Below are 17,675 nucleotides of genomic sequence, written 5' to 3'. Positions count from 1 at the left end.
ACTAGCTCAAGATTTTGAAATTTGGTTATAATTCCTTACAACATTGTTGACATGGGAATAAGTTTACAACCCCACATTTTGTTAAGTGAAGAAACAACATTTCTTTGAGCAGACAAACATTTTTATTACATCAAATAGTCACTGGCATTATGACAAATGTAATGGTTTTAAACCAATCCAAACAAGATTTGTTAATATTGGTCAAAGAGTGAGAAAAACCCTCTGGAAAGTACTTTTTTTAGAAAAATTTCCGCCTGCGAAATTAATGATAAACTCTACTTTTAATAGTTTTCCAAAAATTAGTCAGGAGGGTAATTAATGAAATGTAGCCTTGGATCCATAATTACTACTTTGGTTCATTACAGTAATTTACTACACAACAAAAACAAAATATTTTATGTATCCCTGACAATAATTGTGCTGATGGATAGGCATTGAAAAGCCCTGTGGTGAAGTTAGGGAAAAAGCCTAGTTTACAATACAACCACTTCATTGCCTTTAACCAGTAAGGAATTAAGCAAACACTGTGAAAGTAAATAAGGTACACTAATTGATGGTAGCTTTTTTTGTAAAGATGTTTATCTTAAAAGAAGTTGCAGTGTTGAAATTTTTATCATTGATGTCAAAAACATACTGATAATCTCATTTATCATTCATAAGTGCATAATTCAATGGCTTCAGCAAAAATAAACTATTTCCCACCTCTATATACAAATTAAGTTTCTGTAGACATGCTAAGGTATTTACATTGACTAATAAATTTGCACAATATATGGAACTATGGCTTTGTTGCTGTATAACTACAAGTAGATTGCATTTCTGTTTCGCTTGCATTGTTTCTTATCCAAGGATGTGCAAGGACACCATTCAGAGGAAGTCGTTTGCTTGGATCATGCACAAGAAGCTGTGGGTGAATAAACCATTGAAATTACTTAATATGTAAATCAACATTCTTGATAAACTCTGGTGATCACATAAGAGAAAGTGGAATATTTGTAAACTTAGTCCAAAATTTTGTTTTACTACAAAGTGATAACAGTTTTGTTTTTTTACATCTTTTTACAAATTTATACTTATAAATACTTTAAGTGACTACTTAAAGCAGTACATCACGCAGCCAATATCAATAAAGTAATTTTTACTTTTTCGCATGTGTCTACATGGTTTTGCAAACATGAGAGGTACATCTTGAAAAATCTAGGACAGTTCTCCAGACCCAAGGAGCATTGGATGGTTTGCATAACTTTCAATAGCTCACCCAACTCCTCCCCTCTCCTAATGTTTAGATGACATGGATCGACGCTAACTTTTCAACTAACTAGCCAAGTGGCTAGTGACATCTTAGATGCTTTTAGATGTTACAACAATTTCAGTCTGTTTACTAGCCAAACTGGCCGGTGGAAATTGAAAACCAATAGCCAAAATTGAATTTCTACTAGTCTGTGGCTAGTGGGCTACTGTTAGTGTTGAGCCCTGGATGAAACTGTATTATCAAAGAAAAACTCCTCTATTGCTTAATTTAATTATTAAAATAGTCCTTGATAACATAGTGCAAATCTTTAAAATGCCTCAAACATGCTGACATACTCTCATTGAATCGTACCTGTTGATTAATGAGAGCTCAGTTACATAGTGTGTCTGTCACTCATTTTACAACTTACACTAAATTGACATGCGACTCAGAAATGTTACCTTAGAAATTAGGTCTCGTGCCCCTTCTGAAACATAACTTGGAAACTTGAGGTCAACCTGTAAAGACATGATTCAGCAGAATAAGATCCTTGATAATGAAAACAGCAGTTACCTCAAGAGAGGCCTTTTTAAAAACTGTTACTTTCTTACCCTTGAGATTCTGCGATAGGTTTCATGGTGACCATCAGCTTCAAAAGGAGGCTTTCCAACAAGGAATTCATAACACAGCACTCCAAGGCTCCAAAGGTCAACCTGAAACACACAAGCCATTCTTAGTAAACTGCTGCAACACATAACTTGAAGCAAAGGCCACACTTATTTAATTTGGGGCATTCCCCCAACATGCGAGTCAGCGTGATGGCTATAATCCATTTCTAAATGCAGTCTTTTTCCTCAACCAGGAAATACAAAAAAATCAACTCAAAATGTTTCAATTTTCTTTTGGTTAACAGGGACATCATTCAGAAGGCTGTTGAGCTATTAAGGCATGCTGAGCATCCGAACTATTGCTGTGTTGATCTGTAGATCATATACTCTGTCTCTTGGCTTTTGAGATTTTATGAGGATGAAACTTGGTTCTGCAAGTTCCCCCCCCCAGCCAACTTGTGAACTTATGTGTTGGATGTAACTAATAGCTAGTCTAAGAATCATTGCAATCTACCAATGATTTACCAAAACTTCTGCCATGAAAATTTGAATGTACACCAGGCAGTTAATTTGAAATTGTTTTCAAAGAAGTACCTTTTCATCATGTGCTTTTCCTTCAATCATCTCAGGAGGGAGATAATCTAGTGTTCCACAGAGTGTTGTCCGCCTGAAATTGTTTATGATTATTACAAAAATTATAACTATAGCAATACTCAGTGACAATAGTAATAATGAGAATATGCCAATAATTACCTTACAGGATGTTGGAATTTAATTATGTTGCATCATTTAGTAATGTTAGTTAGTGGGTATTCACTCACTGACTTATCTGTCATAGACTATGAGTAGTCCCTCATTTCATCTAAGTCTGTCGCGCAAGTAATTAAAAATTGAAGTTAGCGCACGGCAGGAAACTCTTGGAGTATTGCCAATAGGCCGTGGGTGCTGGATGCCTAACTCATGAAGCTCTTGCAGTGCATTAGTGGAGGGAATACTTGTAGTCTGTATCCTCCAGGGTCTAAAGGACACCTGAGGTCACTCAAGTATAATACAACAAGTATATATTAAATCAACATTTATTTTCCTCTGCACTTTTACCTTGACGAGGGAGCATGAACTGACCAACCAAAATCAGCAATTTTTAAATCTCCCTGTAAGTAAAAATGAAGTTGTATTAAGGAGGGGCCATTTGTCTATGAAGTCTGCAAGTAGGCAGTTAAAGTTAGCAAACCTCAACTGAATTAAAAATAATCCACATCTAAATTAGTCATTGAATGAAGAGTATTGTGTTCTTACCTTGAGGGTAAGAAGAAGGTTTTCTGGTTTGATGTCCCTATGGATGACTTTCTTTGAGTGACAATACTTTAAAGCTTGTGCTAGTTGACGAATATACTGAAAAGATATGCAAGAAAGGTAAGCAGTTGTATCTCAGTAGAAGCACAACCACATAGAAAACTAATCAAATTTTATCAAAAATTGTTTCCTAGTTGTATTATTTCAGTCAACCAATATTGCAAGCTGATTGGAACATTATTATGTGCAAGCACTCGTGTTAGTAAACTGAATTGAATTGGCAGAAACAAGTTACATTCAAAGATATTGCAATGATGGTACAATACTCACATTTGAAGATTTTTTCTCGTCAAACCTCTCAACTTTATTCAACTCTTTGTACAGCTCACCTCTTGGAGCATATTCTAAGATAAGATATACTCTTGTCTTATCATAGAAATAACCAAAAAGGCGAAGAATGTGGGGATGCCTGTATAAATGTAAAAAAAAAAGTTATGACATGTATGTGTTTGATTCTGGACATCTTGAGTTTCTGACATAAAGAAGCTGATGATTCAGAAAACCATTAAGTAGACCTATTTTCAATTATTATTAATGGCCACCACTCAAATATTCAATGTTTTTCTAAGGAATTTACTCATCAATTTTCATCAATATCCATATTGTAAGTTGCCCAAATTCTTAAAGCTCACCTGAGATGAGACTGAATTTCAATTTCCCTTCTAAGTTGGTGTTCCACGTTATTTTTCTCTAACTGTGATTTAAACAAGACCTGAAAATAGTTTAAAAAGAAAAAGTTGAAGTGATTAAGTATGCTGAAAAAGAATAGGAGTATCTCCCCAGAATCCCAGTTGTATTACCTTGGCTAGAATCTACCACTTATGAATTCATTAGACCAGAAACAAGGATCAAGTACACTCAGTAAGAATGTCCTTACACATTTGTAATGAATAGACCAGTTTGCCGAGTATGGCTATAGCAAGGAAGGAAAAAATTAGGCACCATTCACTACAGGCAGGTGAATAGATGAAAAATATTCAAATGTATCAATGACTTTCATAAATGGCTGCCGGATTGATATTCTTTTGTTTAAATTTAAATTTGCCTTTCTGGCCTCGTTCTCCAGTTCAAAATTCAAAAGAATGCATTATCTCAAGCGAGGCTAATTTGAATTTAAACAAAAGAATATCAATCCGTCAGCCATTTATGAAAGTGGTCAATAATATTTAATTCTTGGCTTTATTTTTCTTGCGCATGTGAGATTTAGAGCTTTATCCTTTAAATCAAAATAGGATTTTAAGAAGGAAGTCACTGGACAGTTTGGCTAAGAGTTTCTATTCTTGTCATTTTCAAATGATTGTCCTGTGCCTGATTCAGCTAAGCTTCATGGTAAACAAAGCTTCAATTTTCAGGTAGACACAAGGATATCTTAAATTTTAATTTCTTTATCGCATTGAATTCTTTTCCCAATTGAAATCGAGCCATAAGTGCTTTGTTAAGATGATATTGCCAAATCGTAGACTATGGAAGGATAATTTATAATCTATACATACCATTCTCCAGTCCCAGCTATGTCAGACATACCTTAAGGGCTACAATGTATTTACTCTTCTTCTCCCTTGCCAGGTACACATTTCCAAATTTTCCTACATAATATTAAAAAGGAAAAAACAAGACTGAGAAATAGTATATGGATAGCCAGGATATTCTGACAAAGCAGGGTAGAAGGCAGAGCATTGTCAAGGCGCCAAGATGCGCCCACGTTTGGAAATTTGATCTGTAGAATGCGAAACTGACAAGAAACCAACCTTTTCCTAGCGGCTTGCCAATATCAAAGTCATCCAGTGACCAACAGGCCCTGTTAAATAACGATACATATTCAAATATTATGAAAAGAATGTTGTACTACAGTGCAAGGCAAAGTTTATATTTCTCAAACGTATGGTACAATTCGACAGGGATTAACTTCTTACTTGGACTTCTTAGAGCGTTCTTTCTCGTTGTTTTCTTTATTTTCATCTTGTGAATGTGCAGACGATTTGTCATCTGTTCGTTCAACCTGGTGATGATGTTGGCGATGATTTTGTGCAGAAGAGTGCTCTTGTTTTATCCATCCATTCGGTTTGTGATTTGCCTGTTGCAATTGTCGATTAGCTTGGTTGTTCGATGTCGATAGGTGAAGGCATTCTTGCAGTTTAACTTTCAAGTCTTGTGTTTCTTTCAGAGCAACACGCTGTGGGTTCGCGTTGTTGTTAACTCCATTCGTTTTGAGAACATCCTAACCATGAAAAAAAAAAAACACGGAAAAGATTCAGCAATTCATCGTCTTTCACCCGTTAATCTTGCGATACCTTTCAATGAAGTTTTTGTATTGACACGAGCGCGTGTTCGTGTTCTACTACTTTTAACGTTCCTCGCTAAACTTTGAAACAAGACATCAGCTTGTGTTAGACAAAGAGAGAGTATCTACCCCAACAGCAATGATCTTCAGAGGACATGGCGATCATAACCTAAAATGCATGCTGAATGATGGTAAGCTTTCGATCAATTTCGATAAACTTGTCGAGGACAACGAATCCGTGCACGGCAATGAACACGCACACGTTTGAGAATCCTTCCTTAATCAGTCAAACACGCGATAAAATAGTGAAATACCGAGTATTCTTACCATATTTCTTGTTGATCTAACTTTTCCTATGCTGAGAAATTGATTAACTTTTCGATTCCAAATAATGTGCTTGCTCTTCTCCAAAACATTACGTGCTTCGAAAAGTTAAAACGCCAGATTAAAACTTCGAATTTCGTACGTTGGGTTAAAGCGTGCATCTTATTGGTCAAAATGAAAACTGCTACCCATATTAGGAAAAGAGACATAGCAGACTTGTTTCCAGGTCGGACCGCGCATCACAATGATGCCAGGGTGATGGGTGTGGGGAGGGTAGTGGAGATACGTATGTTCCCAGTACTTTCGAGCTCTCATTTTAGGAGCACAAATTAATCGTTATAAACTCGTCAACAGCTTGCCAAGCCATGACTTTTCGTTTTCGTTGGAAAACCCACACATTTTGAAAGTTTCTTCATTATCGGCCGTAAGAAAACACCGAAGAATAATGGAGTCTCTCAGTGGTGGACGTTTTCAATTGTGGATTATTTTGACACTTCACTTTTAAAAAGCCTAGCTTCTTGTACACAAAAACGGGAAATGGTGGGAAAGGTAATAATCAGAACCGTTCTTTATTTATCGAAGGAGGAGAGGATGGGTGTGAAAATGAAAGGAATTGAAACTTTCTAGAGCCTGGAAAGGGTGTCTTGAAGTAACCAGTAATTTATTCTGGAGGAGATTTGGAGTAACAACAACCATACGAAAAACTAAAACAAAACTAAAAGACAGTATCAACAAAATAAAAGTACATTTATGAACAAAAAAAAGTTGAAAAGACGGTGTGTCTAGGTGTTTGAGTAGAGAAGAGACAAGATCGAGTGGGAGGTGGCAACAAGGACTCTTTTTTATGGCGTTCTTTTCCCCGTCTTTTTTGTAATCCGCTGTGTTTGGACGAACGCTTACCAAAACATTACTAATACATTTTCTGTTGATGTTTAATTCATAAGATGACGGATATGCCCATTCTCAGGTATTGCGTTTAAAATTTGATAGCAATGGAGTTAATAGTGCAAGCAGTATTCTTGTGAAATATGAATCACCAAGTTGTACACAATAGTAGTGTTTAAACAAAAGAAAACAATAGAATCTACATAAAATTGCATACTTAGCATTACTGTTTTACAAATATTGTTTGCATTCTATCATTTAATTAACCACCTGGGGCAAGGAACAACTTTTAAAATTTATTTCAAACCGCTGACCCCGCCTAAACTTCTTTAAAAAAAAGTTCAACCCCATCTTGCCAATATCTAAAATAGCCTTGATCCCCCTCCCCTCTTCCCCCTCTTCATTAATAATAATGACCTTCCCTTAGTGGGGCCAAGGACATTTGTAGGGATGTGATGGTGGACCTTTGTAGCACTCGTCGATCTCCTCACATCCGGGTGGCGCCCAGTTCTACAAGACAAAAGTGAAAAATAAGTTTCCTTCAAACTGGGCGTATTCCGTAAAATTTTAACAACGGAAATGAGTGCGAAGGCTGGAAGAGGTTTGAGAAATCGTGCGTACTAACATGACTGCTTTCACAGGGGGGGGGGGGGGGGGAGGGAAGCCGAGTTCGACACACAGGTACATCTGTACCGTATTGTTGGTGCGTAACAATTAGAAATAGAGAGTTTTTAAGGGAAAAAGACGGAAAACGGTAGCATTAAGTGGTACCGAAAAATATAGTTAGAAAATAAAAATAGCCCAATTCACATGAATTTTAATTTGCCATATGAATGAACGATAGGATGGTACTTCTTAATTATAAAAGAGTCGTCAAAAAGAAAGTAAAGAAAAACCAATGCATCACGAATTACTTTCAACCCTCAATTGAAACTACTTTCACTGCGTTTACAGACCTACTGACGTACCATAACAACTTCATCACAGAAGTTAAACTGAGGTTCACCAGGCACTAAACTCGACTTATGTGCTGACACCAGTTTTCTTAAGGTAACCATGACATCCTTATATTCCTGCTTGGTGGATCTGTTAATGGAAGAATTGTTTTGACGCATTGTTCGGTTTTGCGCGACAAAAAATCTCAGCAAATTGCGGCGATCAAAAACGACTACGTGAAGAGTTTTAACTCTCACGTTATTACCTCGGCTGCGTTCACACTTGGTCCTTCAGCACGGTGTCTGAGTACGATTCTTGATGAGCACTACTGTGAACACACCTTTTTTTCAAGTACCCACGCCAGAATTCGAGCACTGTAACCGAGCCTGAGTACAAGGTCAGCACTGAGCCGGGCACTTATACATCGGGTGCTCAATGTCTGAACACAGCACCATTTTGTGCTGGTGCCCTGGCACTAATGCTCGGGCACCAAGTGTGAACGCAGCCTTAGTTTAAATAAATAACTAGAAAGTGTTTAGTGTACCTGATGGGATATTTCTCTCCTGGGTCTCTTCCCAGGTGAAACAAAACAGGGGAGGTTGTGTAGTTCATTTGTTCGTGAGTTGTAACACCTGTAACATTCTCGCCTGGACAGAAGTCGACCCCTTCCTGTAATAAAAAGGAAAGAACCGATTTATAACATACCACAACAACTGGACGACAAAAGCGTTTTTCAACCGGGTGTCATAAACCCAAACAAAAATCAATCACGACAAACCAGAACAAACATTAACCGGCACCACTAGATCTCGAATTAAAATTTCCTACCGCGCGGGAATACGAGACTAACCAAGTCTTGAATGGTTTTTGATTGCAATCAACTAGGCGCAGTGAAGTAATAGAAAGCAATCAAGGATTATTTGCGACACCCGATTGAAAAGTGCACTCAAAGTTCATGTGAATCAGAATTCATTATCTTAAGTGAAAGCTATAGATATTGATATATTGATTTGCTTTCAAGGCGAGTTTAAGCTAGCGACATGCTGGTGGCCCAAAAATGGGGAAAGATGAGGTACTATTTTAGGGTAGCCGCTAACTCGTGAGTGACTTAATTGCTCCTTGGAAGCATCGCTGAATGATGATGCAAGGTGATGTTAAATGGTACATTTATTTTTTTCTGTAAATGGCAAGTGAGCCAGATTTAATCACTGCCTTCATTCAGAGCTGTTACTTTTTCGAGTAATGTGAAGAGCCAACTGTACCCAGGTAACCCCCATGTGGGTTATAAATGTATCTCTATATTAGAGGTGTCCCGAAAATACATCTAAAAACATATAAGAAGATTACAAGAGTGAGAGGTGGGGTAAAAAGTTTGTGTCTCTTGAACTTCATGGAGGCGCATGCTCCTTGGAAAAGGGGGGGCTAAAAAGAGGACAAACACGATATAGGGGTTTCATTCACTGGCGGTCTACGCTGTCAGTTAAGTCTACGCTGTCAGTTGAGACTACGCTGTCAGTTGAGCCTACGTGTTTGTCCTTCCTGTTTAGGTTTCGCCTTTCGCCTAAGCCACCTATTATAGAATCAGCAGCCGCCTATAGAAAAAGTTATTGATACCCCTCAGGATCACAGTGATCTTACATGGAATTCTTCCCAGCTATTAGACCAAGTCCAGTAATGGGCCTTGTACAAACCATATCTGATTGCCATCATCTCATCACCACGGTAGAAAAAAATAGGTCTGAGGACAAATGAAAAACACAAGGTTAATATGCGTGAGCTACTTAGAGTCTACCGGAAGCTACCTCTACGGTTAAGAAAAAGAGGTTCAAAATTGTTCGTAAATGACATACAAACCCGTCAAAACCTTTAGAAAATAGTAACATCTTTAGAAGAGATATAGGTCAAGCAAGCACTCATGTTTGTCTAAAGACAGTCAGATAGGCGGTTGAAGTGTCAAGATCAAAAGTAACAAACTTTTTGAAGAGCCTCCACTTACCAATGCTTGATGTATAGATCAGTTCGAAGCTTCAGCTTCCCCCCAGGCAACTCCCTCTCAGCTTTTAAGGATTGGTTAGTTCAAATTTCCACCCCCCCCCTCTCGTGCAAAAGCTTATATTGATCAATTCTTTGTGTGATCAACCAACGTTTCAGAATATAGCATAGTTTTTGGTACCGCTGTTTGGTTCTTCGCTTGTAAGCACGCTCTACTATGTGAAAATTTTCTTATAAGCCACTTGCTTACAAAAAGAGAATCTTAAACTTTAAACTCCTTGATTATTTTACTAATTCAAATTTCCCACTCGCAGGGCGCGGACGACTGTCAACCGCCCGTGGGTTGCTCGGGGGGGGGGGGGGGGGGAGAAAGATGTTGAAGTTTGGAACTAATCGGTGCATTTTTCTAAGTGCTGACAACGAGAGTTTGTTTTACAATCAAGAGCTTTTTTACTTGGTGATCATTTTCTTTATTCTCGTGACCTTAATGTGTGATTCAGGGGTGATAATGTAAGGAGAAATTAGATGCTGGTCACTCTTAAGGATTATGGGTTAAGCATGTTTTAAATTACCTTTCAGTCACGTTCTGATTAAAAAGAACCTGGCTGAGATCGATTCCGTCGATCACTTTGTTCGCGGGTGTTTTAGCTCCCGCTAGTGACAACACTGTTGTAAATAAATCCATGAGTGTGCCAAGCTGGTAACTAACCTAATAAAGTAAATATATCAATGTTAGCATTTCAGCAACAGAGTAAATGGTTTGAACCCGGGGGTAACATGTGAAGGTGTAGTCTGATCGTCCGGGTGAGTGTAGTCCTGAGAAGGACTGTTGTCGGTAGTGGTGACTGACGTTTCGACAACCAGTGAGGTAGTTATCATCATCAGAGTCACTTGACTCTGCCGGGTTTTTCAACTTCTCAATAGAAAATGGAAAATCGAAAATGCCGGGTTTTTCAACTTATCCTTAGTAAGAAAGTCAACGCCTACTAAAATGGACCCGAATCGCCTTCAATTGGATAAATGAGGGGAGCAGGGATGGCGCAGTGGTGAGAGCACTCGCCTCCCACCACTGTGGCCCGGGTTCGATTCCCGGACCTGGCGTCTCATGTGGGTTGAGTTTGTTGTTGGTTCTCGTCCTTGCTCCGAGGGTTTTTCTCCGGGTCCTCCGGTTTTCCTCCCTCCGCAAAAACCAACATTCCAAATTCCAATTCGATCTGGAACAGTGGACAAGAATAGCCACCCAGTGGATGTCCATTGTTAAATCATTTATTTATTTATTTATTTATTTATTTATAAATGAAAACTTTTCTTACCTGGCCGGGTTTAATCTTGCCTGGCCACCAGGCTATGGACGGTTCTCTCATTCCACCCTCAAACGTTGTTTCTTTGCCACAAAGGAATGGACCATTGCTGCCACCTTAGACAACAAAAGTATATCTTGATACAGTGAACAAAACTACACGCCTTACCTTATCAAAGAACGTGACGTGGCAGACCGGGAACAATTTTTTTTTCAACGGTGCAGTAAACTAGGAGTGAAAGCGAGTCGTCTATGGTAAACATGGCGCGCTGAAACTTGAATTTCTGTCTATATCTGCTTCTGACAGTTTTTTGTGGACTGAAACGATTTGCTTTTGATACGATTACGAGCTTTCCTGCTATTTTTTTGAACCGATATGCAGATTATGAGAGAAGAAGACTTGTGCAGGCTTCCTTAAAGACTTCTTCTGTCGCCCTGATTACAATAGTCTTGGGGCTGCGAGGGATAGTAGGCAATTGCAAGTCTTGTAATACAGAGAGAAAATTTTATAAATGTTTATCAGCTGAGACAGAAAGCATTTTTCATCAATTTTGATAATTGCCCTGGTCAAAAAAAATTAAAACATTACGAAAGGCTTTACCTTGCCTAAAAGTATGAGAATTTCACTGATGGTGAAAGTTTCTTAGCAGGGCTGGTTTCGTAGCTTTGGCGTTGATGTACAAAAGTAAACTTTCATTTAACTTTTCCGTTTGTTTTACAGTTTACTGATGCTAACTGAGCCTACAAAATTGTGCAACAGCGTGCGTATTTGGCGTCGGAAACAAAATTGATATTCAATATCAATCGTTAACTTTACCTGGCCCCATGCGATTACCTATACTTATTCTGACCTTTATTGATACTTAAATCAAAAACTAGACGTGTATCCCCGTTACCTCGTTCTTTTGAGTACAGAGAAGCCCCATTATCAGATGAAAAGAACACAAATGTATTTTCAGATAATCCTAGGTCTTCCAGTTTCTGTAGAATCCTACGGACACTGTCGTCCAGTTCTCGTACGGCATCTCCATACCTGTAGAAATAAAACCCACATGAAAGTATTTCAAAGTGACATTGAAAGCTGGTTGTCGTAGAGGTTGTTCTGTTTTTTCATGCTGTCGAATGAAGTGTTTCCAAAATAACAATGTCGACTTTGCTCACTCATCCTGTAATCTTTTGATGTACAAGTCAAAGTAAACCCCTTTCCCTCCCCCCAGGAAATTACGGTACACAGCTAGCAGCTGTTCGTGCATGTTCCGACTGGGTTGGGAATTCGCGCGTTTTTGTTGTTTTTCTGCGAAAATGTGGGTCATTGGTTAAGATTCAATGGAAAATACAACATGGTTGCTATTCTTCCTGCAAATATTTATGGAGATTCTAACTCGGTAGGCACTGCTCTTCCAAACATTCTGTTTGGGGTGTACTTTGACTGGTGAGTATCATGCTGTCACCTAATTGAACGAAGAAACTTCAAAATTCAACATTTTCGAGCAACTTTTCCCCTATTTAATTCTTTAATTTCCTCTCTTTTTATCCTCTTCTGAGAATCAAAGCCTGTATAACTGCTTTTAATGAAATAAAAATTGGAATTTAAAGCATTAGGATAAGAAAAAATTACTGTGAGTTTAAAAATTATGAAAATGATCAAGACCAAGGTTTCCACTATCTGCCCAAGACGAGGGCCGATGAGGCAGATACAATAATTATTCCAATAATTGTAATATTAACTATTCTGACTACTAACCTTCCCCTCTGGCTATAACCAATAAATTTTGACGAAGCATACACAGGACCGTGGGTAGCATCTGGGGCCCAATACAAGAAAAATGGCCTCTTAACTTTTGATTGAGATTCAATGAAATCCAGGGCTTCCTGAAAGAAATTTCCAGGTAGAATATGGGTTAGTTTTGTGGCTTAATAAATTCCCCAACAATTCTTCCAAATGAAGTTTACTGGGCCAGTCTCTCTTAAACTGAACTTAAATTTTCAGTTAAAATGTGCACTTTATGGGCCAAATAAACACCATTTCCCAGTTTCCATACATTTTGACTCAATTCCTAAAAGATTTAATCGCAGTTTTTCAATTTCCCTTAAAGGATGGCATCATCAGGAGTCCAGTAACTTAAAGAATGAAAATGTCCTTCTGACAGGCTTGTTAATTCAATATTTAATGGTAAACAGGTATAGTTTTATATGTTAGACTTGTTTGCTTCTCATACCTCTGTGTACAGTTGAGTTAAGTTGGACTCTCCAGTTTTTTTATTAATGGGAAAATGCTGATAATACCTGGAAGTGAAAACAAAAATATTTATTTTGAAGTACACTTTTAGGACAGCCCAATCAATCAAAAACTATCATTCCACAAAATTATAAAAATGCTCTTTGTTCTTAAATTGTCTCATCAAGCTATTGTTATTAACTGTGCAATTTCATCTTCTAAAATTTCTTGGCTTTTATGATCAGGGCTGTGCTCTAGCAGTGCCCAATGGCCTGGTGCCTTACTTTTGCACTTGGGACACTCAGGAATCTTAGGTTTTTTATATAAAGCATATGCTGGGCACCCTGTATTTCACACTTTCAGAGCACTGGGTTCCCTTCAATTTTTCCTAGAGCACAGCCTTGATGATGTTGAATTAAAACAAATCATACTTAAAATATTCATGACAGCCTCAAAATGCTGAGAAGTTGTAGAAGAAAAGGATCCAACTCAGAAGAGAGCTATTAATCATTTATTAAAAATCACAGAAAAATGAAATATACTCTTGGTGCAACTGACTTGAAAAGTACCTGAAATAATGTAACTTCACAGAAGAGTCAATTCAACAAAAAACTAATCTTTTATGATAGAGTGCTTAGGATAGACTGACTGACCTGCTAACCATTTTGTCATCTTTGTAGACTGTAATGTTTGGGGTTTGTTTATTGTCATATGGACCAAAAACTAATCTTTTATGATAGAGAGCTTAGGATAGACTGACTGACCTGCCAACCATTTTGTCATCTTTGTAGACTGGAATGTTTGGGGTTTGTTTATTGTCATATGGACCAAAAACTAATCTTTTATGATAGAGTGCTTAGGATAGACTGACTGACCTGCCAACCATTTTGTCATCTTTGTAGACTGGAATGTTTGGGGTTTGTTTATTGTCATATGGACCAAAAACTAATCTTTTATGATAGAGTGCTTAGGATAGACTAACTGACCTGCCAACCATTTTGTCATCTTTGTAGACTGGAATGTTTGGGGTTTGTTTATTGTCATACGGACCAAAATGACAATTTGGAGCACCAAACCATTCATCAAATCCATGTTTCAGTGGCAGGTACTGGGGTTGATGGCCGAGATGCCTTTCAAGAGAAGGTACATGCACATGTGAATAACTGCTGAAGGACACAAGTAAATGAATGATTTTATAACAATTTTGGGTTTTCAGCAATTTATCAAATTGAATTATTTCTATTTTTTTTATCAGTTCTTTCCATCCAAAAACAACCCACCATTTACCCACTATTTTACTGTAGTATCCTTCTGATTTAAGTAACTTGGGTAATAGATCTTCGTTTTCTTGTATTCCACCAACAATGTTCTGCGGTGTATACCCTTTGAAATAAATTCAAGCAGAAGCTTTGTGAGTAGACAATAAATTATGAGATTACATGAATTTTACCATAAAAACTGCAATGTAATATGAGCATTTAATCAAGAACCATTTTGTATTCCTCAAACAAATTAGTTATCAATATCATTCCATCTGTTCCACAACTTTCCCAATCAAAGTTCTCTTATAACAGAAATTTAATTAAAATGGATAATTTCCTTTAACAGTCAACTATCATTAGGAAGAGATCACTGTCAGGGGTAAATGAGTGCATTCATCAATTTCTTTCCATGGTTATAATTGACACTGATGTGGCTATGACCTGCTTCCATTTAAACCCTTTGACACCCAAATCAATCAATCAATCCAGTTTATTGTCTTTACATTAGGCATGGTTACCCAGTTGCCCGAGCCAGAGGCTCATGTATGAAACATAAGACAACCCACCCATCCCCCCCCCCAGGGGAGGACATCCACCACACAGTAATCTTGTGCGTGAGAAATTAACGTCTCCTACCCCTAACCCTGCAGGAGATGGGGCCTATGGTTCGTCCTCATCCAATGCAAGAAGACTAGAATATCTATCCATTTCTTGATATTATAGAAAGGTAGCAAATTCTCCTCAGGTATTTTAAGACCATGAGTATTGGTCCAGCCGGGACTTGAACCCTCGATCTCCCGCACAACACAATCCAGCGCTCTAATCAATTGAGCTTGCCATGGGGCGGTGATTACCATGCAACTTCTCCCATGCATGTGCATACTTTTAACAGCAAACCGATGACGAGAACACTCAAAAATTTTTACCCAATGGTTATTGTCTAGATCTCACACCAAATTCTCCTTATTTATTTAGATGGAAATGTGTAGCAGCTAGAGGGGAGATCTTAGGATACTTAACATTAACAGAAATCAGTTTCCAAAAAGTTTAAATTTTTAGGCCACCACTACTACCCTTACCATTTCGAGCATGAGCATTAGTTGTGTAGAATCCATTTCGAATTGGAAGTCGTCCAGTGAGTAATGCTGCACGGGCTGTTTGGGTAAAAAGAAAAGGGACATTTCTTGGTATAAAACAGTAGTGAAAGTAACATTTAACAAAGAAAGCACCTTTTTAGTGAAAGTTATATAATTAGGGGTTGAAACTGTTTACAGTCAATAGAATTTTAAAGAAAAGGCAGACAAAATTATCCAAAGAATGTGATTTACTAGGACTTGATGGTTTTATGCCATCCTTCATCATCCTTTGAAATTGTTATGGCCATTGTTGAAAACTACCAAGAGCTTGACATGGCTAGTTTCCAGAGTCAACATTTAACGTGAGTTAGAATTACATTTTTCTAAGCAAGCTACAGGTAAAAGACATATGGTAACACATGTGATGTAGGGTGTCACAAACTGGACCTACATGTACCCAATAATATTTCACTTAAAATTGGTTCGAGATTTGATCATACAGTGTGATAATGTCTGAATACAAGTAATCTTGACTGTGACCAAAGACTGAATGTTTGAACAACATGAATTCATCATTTTAAACTATCAGTGGTAAAATATACTTTCAGTTGAAGGATAACAAGCCGATGCTGTGTCCAACAAGGAAAAAAAGTTTCACTCACAAGGAGAACATAGAGGATTTGCACTATAGAAATCTGTAAAGAGCATTCCATCAGCAGCCATCTTATCAAGATTAGGTGTCTCTTTTGCTGGCTGACCAAGCACACCTAAGTCACCCCAACCCATCTGTATTGCACAGAGAGAAATTAGTAAAAAGAAGATTTTGTTTCAAAATGAATGTTACATGTCAGTGGTGGATCCAGACCTTGAGCTAAGTGGGGGGAGAGCTGTTTTTGTTTGTGTGTGTTCACCTGCCAGCTTTTCTTCCCTCTGCATTAATTTTTTAACCCAAAATAAGGGAGGACCTGGATCCCTCTTGCCTCTTCCCTACATCTGCCACTGAATGTCATTAGTCAATGCACTTCTGATTAGCTGAAAACAAGTGCATTTTTCATGTAACACAAGTGCAAATTAAAAATAGAGTGTGCTGCCAAAATTTTAGATTGTTTTGACTTTCTATGATGCTTTTTTCATGAATGATTTTATTTTCATCCAACAATTGCTATATTTCACAATGCCTGCTATTTATTAATGCTTATTTTTTTAAGCATTATTTTATTGCGAGTTATTTAGTCCTAATTTTTCGAAATTTGTACAGTGTGTGGCGATCTCAAAAATTCTATCTGTTCCAGTGTTGCATTTAACTTCGAACTCACACAAGTTTGTTCTTTTAGGGCCTCCATCTACCCAAAAATAACTCCAAGAATTTGCGCTCTAGCTTCGTCATGGTCAGTGTGCAACCGGTGTCCCTTCCAGGGATGAGAAGTGCGCAATACATCATAGAGTCATAAATAATTCGATGGACCATCCAAAAATAATTCGAACGCCCATCAAAAAGTAGTTGTAACACATACGAAAAATTAGGACCGAAAAATTCGCAATGATTGCTTAAAAAAATAAACACAAAACAATGCAAGCACTATGGAAAATGGCAATTGTGTAATGAAAGTGAAATTAAACAGGGCCAAAATTTATCTTTCGAACAACAAAATTAATTCACTCTTTGCAGTTTTGAACATAACGGGTCTCTATGGATTTGGAGATGCAGGAAAATGAAGCATAACCAGTCAAACAAACTAACACCGTTAAAGGGACGACAAAGGATTCCTGGAACACTTGAGTAACTTACGTCATCCATAAGCATAATAACAATGTTCGGCTTTGTTTCGCTTCTGACAAACTGAGCTGCACTCAAGCAAAGTAGAGAGGCTGCGGCCCATGTAAACTTTGACACTGAGGACTTCATCACTTGTCTTCTCTATTCCTCAGTGAGTTGTCTCTGCAGCTCCCCGTTTATTTTGCCTTGCTTGCACAGATCACACTCAGATCACGTGAGTTCTCTCGCGGCCCTGGCGAAATCGAATCTTTGTCAAAGGTCAAGGATTAACGCTGGCGTTTTTAGCGTTAACGTTAGCCTTAGTCACAGCGAATAGTAGTAGTAGTAGTACTTTTTTTAACCACATTTCACGGATGAGTAAGACTCGTTTCAACGTGAACGTGCCAGCTTATAATAATAGAGTTAATAATAAAATTAACTAATAAGTAAATA

General features: G+C 37.8%; 2 protein-coding genes across 2 annotated transcripts; both read right to left on the bottom strand.

The window, feature by feature from the left end:
• Nucleotides 1-99: 99 nt before the first annotated feature.
• Nucleotides 100-6,308, bottom strand: LOC111325694 (aurora kinase C). The gene is made up of 12 exons (XM_022929557.2): nt 5,801-6,308; nt 5,106-5,410; nt 4,941-4,990; nt 4,717-4,778; nt 3,825-3,904; nt 3,463-3,601; nt 3,136-3,231; nt 2,938-2,990; nt 2,434-2,506; nt 1,843-1,944; nt 1,693-1,749; nt 100-904 (listed from the first exon to the last, which is right to left on the bottom strand). Exons 1-12 carry the CDS (start codon nt 5,801-5,803, stop codon nt 779-781), a joined length of 1,146 nt encoding a protein of 381 aa, XP_022785292.2. The 5' UTR covers nt 5,804-6,308; the 3' UTR covers nt 100-778.
• Nucleotides 6,309-6,711: 403 nt separating this feature from the next.
• On the bottom strand, nt 6,712-17,466 carry LOC111325693 (N-acetylgalactosamine-6-sulfatase). The gene is made up of 14 exons (XM_088752521.1): nt 17,256-17,466; nt 16,129-16,252; nt 15,470-15,544; nt 14,409-14,511; nt 14,115-14,258; nt 13,130-13,196; nt 12,655-12,782; nt 11,807-11,943; nt 10,924-11,027; nt 10,183-10,319; nt 9,257-9,356; nt 8,163-8,287; nt 7,651-7,768; nt 6,712-7,192 (listed from the first exon to the last, which is right to left on the bottom strand). Exons 1-14 carry the CDS (start codon nt 17,370-17,372, stop codon nt 7,106-7,108), a joined length of 1,566 nt encoding a protein of 521 aa, XP_088608647.1. The 5' UTR covers nt 17,373-17,466; the 3' UTR covers nt 6,712-7,105.
• Between the last annotated feature and the right edge of the window lie 209 nt (nt 17,467-17,675).

Source organism: Stylophora pistillata, chromosome 3, assembly GCF_964205215.1.
Source record: "Stylophora pistillata chromosome 3, jaStyPist1.2, whole genome shotgun sequence".
Classification (NCBI taxonomy): Eukaryota; Metazoa; Cnidaria; class Anthozoa; order Scleractinia; family Pocilloporidae; genus Stylophora; species Stylophora pistillata.
This window is presented reverse-complemented; position numbering and strand designations above follow the sequence as displayed.